Here is a 9174-nt window from a genome sequence, read left to right on the forward strand (position 1 = left end):
TTATACTAGACCACGTGGCTTGAAAGGGGACTACGGCCCTAAAGCCCACCAAAATAATTTTAAATTTATTTTAATATAAGGAAAAAAAATTAATTTAAAGATAACAATTTGTAAGTTTAAATCCGAGTTCCGAAAAACGAAAATGAAACCGAAAAGAACAAGATACAGAAACAGACGAATATTTCAAAGCGTCTATTTTAGCCACAAGAGTCCAAAAAGTATTCCTGAAATGTCTTGTATATATCAATGTGACGGACATGATATTTATTTATTAATCACAACGTGTTTAGTAACTATAGAAACTGTGCAGCTGATTCCCTTACTAGTCAAAAAAGCATTCAAATTGGAGAAAAGTCTAGACTATATTTATTTTCAATGAACTATATTCTTCTCATAATAGTGGTAACTTACATTGTTTTCCAGAAAAATGGGAAATTCCATTTTTTTCCCTTTTTCCCTTTTTTTCAAATAAAAATCCATTTTCTAATTTTTAAAGTTGAAAATTCTCTGCAAAGGGAGAAATTCCCTACAAGTGGAAGCACTGAATCTGGATGGTAGTTTCGATATTTCCATAGAAATCGAATAACAAACTAGAACGATTTTTGAAATTTGGTCGCGGGTTCCGGTTAGAACTTTTAAAAAACCCTGCCTTTGGCCCATGCTTTTCGTTTGGCTGGCAACGAAAGTTACGCCATCGGTGCCAAACTGGTGAACTAACACTCTTTTCGCCTAAAATTAAATGGCCGACTTTAGCTCGACGCTAACGCGGTTTTTTTACATCTTTAAAGTAACTTTAATTAAAGTAATCAAATCGTGTAAGAGTACATACTCAAAAGAAAACATATCTTTTCACAGGTTAGTGTTAGAAATAGTTTTCTTTTTACCATAATTTCCAATCGCTAAGAACGCACTAGAAAACGCGTTTCTTTCAAATCATAAAGATAGTTTTTAAATAAAAAATGAAGAATGGTTCAAAATTCCGTAATTAAATATTTAAGGAGTAATTACTCAAACAAAAACATATCTTTTTACATGTTACTGTTAGAAATAGTTGTTTTACGAGCAGTGGTTATGGGGAAAACCGGTGCACAGTAATGGCTTATCGCGAATATCTACGTTAGTATTGTATGTACGGCTATAAACCCAAGTATGAACATTAGGGTCCGGCTATTTCCTACAAGAACTGTTCTATGAACATTTTACATACGAGCAATCGTTGTGTCGTAATCGCAGTTTTAACGTTGTACCTGAAACGCGTCTTACAATTTTGCGCCTTCGTTGACTTAAAAGGCATCCGCCGCTCTTCATGTAACCGCGTTTAAAATTTACCACCCAGCTAACTCTTGTTATTTTTGCAATCAATCGCTTGAAAATGAAGCTATTGTGAAGGTTGTGTGAGACAAAATGATGGGAAAGTCGGAATAATGGGTCACTTCAATTTAAGTTCATATTGACTGCCGTAAGGAATAAATCCAAAAGACCAGAATCAATGCTTTGAAAAGAAAACACGACACCGATGAGACTGTTCGAACGCGAGCGAATCAACCTACCAAATGATATAAGAAATATTCAACATACAAATTTTCCCGTTTATATGAACTTAAATGTAATATAAAATCGTCTTGAAAAACCGTTTATTGCTTTATAACATTCAAAAATAATATTAAAATTATTAACATTAATAATATAATAAGTTTGCGTTGTCAACGCGCGTATTTTGAAACGGAAAACCCGATTACTATTGTTAAATCTTGGATTAATAATATGATATTTTTAATACGAAACACATAACGAAATACGTGGAATTTTTGGCGTTAAATAAGCTTAGAACGTATTTAGTTATTTGTTTCTTATTACAAAGAGCGTCCGCCATCATTTAACCAAGATTTAACGATAGTAATCGGGTTTTTCCGTTTCAAAATGCGCAGTAGATTAAACCGAGGCTTAAGACTGGGCAAGATTCCGCGCCTTAAAATTTTCGTCTACTTTAAAGATACATTCTGAACGAACCAATGGATGAAAAGTTATGAAACTAGCTTTTAAATAAACCTTGAAACTTATTTCAAGTCATATTTATAATTCACCTATGACAAAATTCGTGAAAAGTATTAATATCGTTCCGAATTACAACCTACTTTCTAAAATCTCATTCGCTACGCCCCCTTTGACCTTTGATTCGCCATTGAAACCTAATTAGGCTAATACCCAAGACACCACCTTAGGCCTAAGTCATCAAGCAACTTTTAGAGTCATTAAATAGCATTTCACAATTGGATTTTCGTTATTAAAGGCTTGCCATATGTGAAGATGTTCAAAGCCCGTCATGTTTTCGTGAAACAAAATTTAAGCAGACGAATATTCTATATAAGCTAGATTACTCCCTCTACACCTCCTTTCGAGGAGGAGTAAAAAGTGTTACATTTGAGCTCTGGAACAAGCGAAAAAAATTCGGGACAGGGTAAATCTTACCTCGAGAATAGGCGAATAAAACGTTTTAGGGTAAAAAGTTAACCCTTTTTGTTCTCGGACAGGCGAAAAAAAACCACCTATTAGGAAGTGTCATATTATGTTACTTATGTCGGTATAAATAAGTACATTCTGGGTTTGATTAACGTGATAATTATTGAAAGCATTATTTACAAACAATTTTCTTCCACATCTGAGCTTGGATAAAATTTTAAAATCGATAAAACAAAATATTGAAGGTTTCATTAAGTACAATTTTCTTCGTCGGAATGGTCGGCGCAATCGTGGTCTCCGTCGCACACCCAATCTCTGGTGATGCATTGGCCGTCGGTGCAGGCGAACTGCTGTCTCGAACAAGTCACGTACGCTATCGGAAATTAACGTCGTTTAATGTTATTGATAATATAAGGCCTGGCCCCAGGTAGTTGTAGTTATATATAGTGTAACAATATCTTAAAAATTTTAGGGTTTTTCTTGTAAATAATATGTTATCGAAAATAAAATGAGCAGAATGATAATAAATAATAATAATAATAGTTAATAATAATCAGCTAGGCTAATACTCAAGGCACCACCTTAGGCCTAAGTCATCAACCGACCTTTGAAGCCTTTTAATAACTTCCACTGTCAAAACGATAGCAGGGCCCCCAGAGGTTCTATAATTCCAATAAAATCCTATATTTTCAAAAATGTCCTATAACATCCTATTATTTTAGCAAAATCCCCTAAAAGTCCTATAAAATCCTATAATTTTGATATTTTGCCCATGTCAAATACAACCATTCAGTTAAATTGCTAGATGTAGCTATATGATAAATTCCTATACCAAATCATTCTAGTCTATACTTTTGTTATTGTTAACATGGTTAGCTACTAGTATATTTTTGTGATAAAATGGTAAAACAGTGGCGTAATGACAACGTTTGGGCCCCCAGCAGGATATCAAAAGGGCCCTTTATAAAAAAAAACTTTTTTATTGGTTATTAAGCATTAGTACAATTTTCGTAGAAAAAAATTAATTCTTAAGACGAAAGGGCCCCTTATTTTGTGAAAATGTCATGCCCCCCCCCGCGGTCGCGGGCTCTGCGGGTCCCTAGTTACGCCACTGAAATGGTTAAATATTTTTTATTTTTTAAGTGAAAATAAAAGATTTATTTCTCTAAATATAGATTTTGTTTTTAAATGCATAAAGTTAGTAAATTAAATAGCATATATAGTCCTATAAAATCCTTTATTTTTAGGTAAATTTATGCTACAGATTCGAGAAAATTCACTTTTAGTTTGATAGGCAACGTCAATCTCGAAATTCCACGTGAAGCTTACCATAAGAAAAAATTCGCAATAATACCCTCTAGGCATAGTTACCACCGTGATTGAATAAAGTGGTAAAATTTAGGCCTAGTTGTCCCAATCCAGCATATCATACCTTTGAGTTTTGGAGTGCAAAGAACCCCCTCCCCCCTTCCCCGAAAAGTTATAAAGCTGAAACATTTTTCCATTGTTTTCAAATGCACCCACTAATTGCCCCCCCCCCCGAAGTTTTAAATAGTTGTGGAGGCCAAAACCACCCCCACAAACCAGTGGCGTAGACAAGGGGGGGTTTCGGAGTCCAGACCCTCCTTGGGCCTACCTTTGACTGCACTAAATTTCCACCCCTTCTCGACCCCCCTCTTAATATTCATGTACCTCGCGAATTTCTGGCTACGCCACTGCGGGCCACAAAACTGTACCTCTCCCCCCCCCCCGAAGTGCTTAGACTTGGGAAATTTAGGTCTTGTTGACAAAATGAAGTGTATCTTAACTTTGAGTTTGTAAGTTAAAAAGCACCCCTTTTCACTACCCCCTCGAAGAGAGACCCAGACTAATTTTAAAGCTTATAACTTCTTTGCCCAATTTATACTCGTTTTTCTATCAAAAATAAATTAAGCAAATGATCTATCTTGAAATTATTTAAAATTATCAGGTTTATGGAAGGTTGCCATCTATGCTGTACAGTGCGTGGCAATGCGCGAGCAAAAATGCATTGAAAACCTCAATTTCGCAAAGGTATCCTAAATGATCTATGGCCTTCTTGAGTTTTGATGTAAAACTCATCGAAATTTAACAACTGTAGTCTTTACGCTAAAGTTTGGTTCACACGTGTTTTGAGCATTTTCTCTGTTATCTAATAGTATTATTATCAAATAAATTACCAGAGCCACAGTTGTGTTCGTCGCTACCGTCGGAGCAGTCACTCTGGAAATCGCAAACGTATCTTCCAGGAATGCACAGACCGCTGTCCACGCATTTGAATTGGTTCTCTTCGCACACGATGCTTTCTAAAATCGCGAAAATAACTCTACTACAGCAGTTCTTCGATTTCAGTAGCACAGCGAAGCAATGGGAATCTGAGAAGAAAATTTTGCCGTTTGTGGCGTGACCGAGCTAAAGGTCCTCTTAGCAGACGCTGCGCATTTTTCGTTTTAAAAATAAGGGAATAAATACTTGTCAAGATTACCAATACTATAGGGAAATATCACTCCGTAGCTTTGAGCATGGCCGCCATTGGGGGGGGGGGGATTTTTTATCAATAGGAAAAAGCACGGGTGACGTAGTGGCACGTCATACTGTAAACTCCCTATAAATGGAAAAAATACACGCTGTCAAGACAACGAATGGAATAAACAATCGATGTCAAGACTACGAATCGAATATATACTCGTTGTCAAGACTACAAATGGAATAACCAAATGACGTCTGCATAGACATCATTGTCAAGACTACCAGTAGGATTACTCGATCGTTGTCAAGACTATACAAATGGAATAACCAAATGACGTCTGCATAGACATCATTGTCAAGACTACAAATGGAATAACCAAATGACGTCTTCATAGACATCATTGTCAAGACTACAAATGGAATACCCAAATGACGTCTGCATAGACATCATTGCCAAGACTACAAATGGAATAACCAAATGACGTCTGCATAGACATCATTGCCAAGACTACAAATGGAATAACCAAATGACGTCTGCATAGAATAAATAATCGTTGTCAAGACTACAAATGGAATAAATGACGTCTGTTTAAACAACCTCTAGCTCGGTCACGCCACTATCGGCGAACGTTTCTGCTTAAATTTCCATTACAAATTACCACAATTTCGTTCGTCGGCTCCGTTACTGCAATCCAAGTCTTTATCGCATCTCCATTCGCTCTTTATGCACTGTCCAGTTTCTCCGCACGAAAACTGATCGTGGCCGCAAGTTCTGTTCCTCGCTACAGCAAACGACAAATATTAGAAACCTACTAACATTAATCGTGATTTGAAAACTCACTGCAAAGAGCAGGATGTTCGTCCGTTTGGTCCTGACATTCGTATTTTCCATTACATTGCTTCCAAAAGGGAATGCATAGAGAATTATCGCAAAGAGATTGATAATCGAAGCATGTCACGCCTGCCAAAATTCAACAAACCAGAAATTCATTAAATGAAGTGTTTTGAAAATTCTCATTCAGCCAAATCTGAATTCCTTCATTTTACAACATGAGTTCAGTCAAGGATAATTTAAACTCGTGCCCTAGATTCGAAATCACTCTCGCGCGTTGCCGATAGCGTTTACCCACTTCCCGCTGGAACTCAGAAAAAATTCGCTCCATGGTTTGCGACTTACGGCAACCGATGGAGCCCGATTTTTCTGAGGTCACGTACCGGAAAAGGGTAAACGCTTCGTAACAAAACCGTCAATGGGAAAGCTCTCAGTATTCGAATCTAGGGTAGGAGTTTAAATTATCTTTGGTTCAGTCAGCAAAGATAATATTTTTGATTCACTTTATTAGACAGGTTAATCTACCAATCGAAAACGTGTGAGAAAATTTGTAGGGGTTTAGCTTGTATACAGTAACACGTACTACGTCTGCAATCCTACAAATTTATCATACACCATTTGTAACCAAGAACGCATAGAGGTACTAAGAACTATGAATGATAGCATGGTCTCCGGCTGCCATGATCTTATACTTTCAGAAGCAGTCTAAGCAGCCGACGGTTCTCTCTCTATGTCAAAATCCATTACACCAAGGCCCAAGTTAGGCTTAAGCCATCAGCAAAGTATAACTTCATGGCGCCAAAATTTAAGTCTTTCATAGTTCTTAGTACCTCTATGCGTTCTTGATGTAACATATTCAGTCATAAGTGTGCCTCTGTATAACATTTCCGTAGAAAAACTACAATGAGACCTTGTTTCACACGGAACATACAATAAAATGGAAAATCGTTATAAATCTTGTGATATTGAAATGGTTACGATGGAAACAAAATCTCGTGATCGTGAGGTACTAGCTAAACTATAAATCGTCAAAGGCAGAAAAGCTTTACGGATTCTGCGTGTTTTCAAAATCCGCTTCACTAACTGTCGTTTCTGTTCATTGAGTTTGATAACGTGTTTTTCGTCACAGAATTCGAAATGACGTAACTTACGTCATAACCCGTGAACAATGGGTCATTAAAGAAAATGACAAAGGTAGAGGTATATTTAACCATTTCAATAGGCCTTTCTATAAAATTAGCTACTCTTGCTTAACTGGTTTTTACGTGGCTCATTCGTCACGAAATGCGTAAAAGTTCAGTTCAGTCTCTACTTAAAAACAGGGTGCCTCATCAAATTTGCTCTTATTTCCAGGGCCTTTCGTAGTAAAACGTCATCGATACGTCACTCGTGACGCAGCAGCAACATCAAAACAAGAAGGCCAATGCTATTGTATAGAAAGGCCCATTTCATTTTACAGATTCATTATTAGCTTCGACTACGTTTCATAAATTAATTAGAATCGAAGCTGATCTTTTTTAAAAACCAAAAAGTTACAGTAATGCGTCACCTTCCAACATCACTAATGTTATTCGCTTGAAACAAACTCAAGCTAATTTTTCAAGTAAAATTTTACCGAGCTAAATTCACGATCTCATATTGACTTTCAAAAATGATTTCACCCGAAAAATGTGACTGTTAAATTTGTAAATATCCTTTAGGGGTTTTAGTTCTACTTTTTACATTGATAGGCCTAGTAATTCGCGCGGCCTTTTTTGAATCGTGATGCGGTTCAAAAATAGGGCACAGCTAAAACGTAAAACGCAAAACCTTTTCCTAATAGCTCTGTAGGTGGCGTAACGGCGCTAGCTTATCCGAGGTAGGGCCTAGGATCTCTGCTACAGATCAATTAAAAAGCTAAAAGAACGTTTTTTTCTGGAATAAACTTATCAAAATATAAGCAAACGATGCAAAAATTATTTTAAAATGCAAGTATCATTATTAACAACGATTAGGAAAAACTAATAGCGTCTGCTTTAGCCACTACCTGTCTTGGTTTCAATGGCGAACCAAAGGGGGCGTAGCGATAGTTTTTGGTCGCGAAATTAGTGTACTTCAATGTTTTTAAGAGAAACAGGTCAGTACATAGCTGTGGGGGTTGGAAATCCATTTAAAATACGTCATTCGGTCGCCGTTCGTCGCATTTACAAAAGTTACACTCTGATGACGTTTTTGGAATCGACTTTCAACCCCTCACATCTCCCTTGAAAGTCCTTTTAAACGATAATTTCGTTGCTGCAATAACCTTTTTATCACAAGTAGCATAATAACGCAAGTATTTTAGCAAAAATTACCACAGTTCAAAGTTATTAAACAATCAAGGTTTCATTCGGCACATAACCATTATGTATAATAAATACATTTTTGCTACAAAGGACGATAATAAACTACTAAGTTCAGTACGTGTCCAAGTTGGAGCTAAGTGAAGTGTCCGTATCGAAAAAAGATTTGGTAAGAAAATTAGCACTAGGAAGTTACTTATGGTGTTATTAAATCGATTAAAGGAGTATATTCTAAATAGAAAAATCGTCTGCTAACACGCGTTTACTAAGTACTGGTTTTTAACGTAACTAACGTCAATCACTTATAGCTTCTGATAAATCTGATGGCGTAAATGTAAAATTATCTGAAGCCCCAAAAATATGAATTTATGAAATATTCCACACTCAATACTTTAAGAATTCTAATACCATTTTTTTACGATGCTTATAACACCTGTTTTTGGTCGGTGCATTTCGTTACTAAGAGGTTGTCTTTCAAGTGACGCAATAAGCAACAGGACTCAATGATGCCTTGACATGAACTTTACCTGTGTTTGGAGCTCGTCGGACATCAAATGCTGAAACTGAACATAATACTAACGAAGATAAGGTCAACAACGCGACTGAATTCATTATTATATTAATAATATTAAACTTAAAATTTCGATTCAATGGTAGAAGTGATTTTAAAAGGCACTGATAAAGCTCGGAGTATCTAAGGTTTGAAGTGGATGGTTGACTTTCCGAATTTAAATGCACCCGAGAACGTCGGCGATTCATCGATTTCTAATAAAACCGTGTCACGGGGTATATCTCTAAAAAGGAACCAAGATTGCGCAATAGATATCGTTCTTCCTAAGAAGCTTATTACGATAGTTTACTTTAATATTCGGCGTTTCAAAGATAATGGGCCCAGTTAAAAATCAACGATAAGAAACGCTCTAAGCTTCAATTCATTTCGACGAAAACACTTTCTAAGAGTGTACGAGTGTCACGTTTGAAGTGTCGGGATGTTTTTCGTCGCATTCTTCTGTGGCGTGCCAAACGTCCCCAACCTTCTGAAGGTCATGGGCGTTTTTGTGGCGGCAGAAAAAG

General features: G+C 36.6%; 1 protein-coding gene across 1 annotated transcript; it reads right to left on the reverse strand.

The window, feature by feature from the left end:
- Positions 1-2603: 2603 nt before the first annotated feature.
- On the reverse strand, positions 2604-8836 carry LOC149966741 (uncharacterized). Its single transcript, XM_090154143.1, has 5 exons — positions 8628-8836; positions 5789-5908; positions 5607-5729; positions 4659-4784; positions 2604-2833 (listed from the first exon to the last, which is right to left on the reverse strand). Exons 1-5 carry the CDS (start codon positions 8710-8712, stop codon positions 2712-2714), a joined length of 576 nt encoding a protein of 191 aa, XP_090010269.1. The 5' UTR covers positions 8713-8836; the 3' UTR covers positions 2604-2711.
- Between the last annotated feature and the right edge of the window lie 338 nt (positions 8837-9174).

Source organism: Leiobunum rupestre, chromosome 1 (genome assembly GCF_980474605.1).
Source record: "Leiobunum rupestre chromosome 1, qqLeiRupe1.1.hap1, whole genome shotgun sequence".
Classification (NCBI taxonomy): Eukaryota; Metazoa; Arthropoda; class Arachnida; order Opiliones; family Sclerosomatidae; genus Leiobunum; species Leiobunum rupestre.

Coding starts and splice junctions, on each gene's coding strand:
- LOC149966741 (XM_090154143.1), bottom strand. CDS start 8,712: ATGAATTCAGTCGCGTTGTTGACCTTATCTTCGTTAGTATTATGTTCA. Junction 5,730..5,788: donor CGAACATCCTGCTCTTTGCA/GTGAGTTTTCAA, acceptor CGTTTGCTGTAG/CGAGGAACAGAACTTGCGGC. Junction 2,834..4,658: donor CGAACACAACTGTGGCTCTG/GTAATTTATTTG, acceptor AATTTCCGATAG/CGTACGTGACTTGTTCGAGA.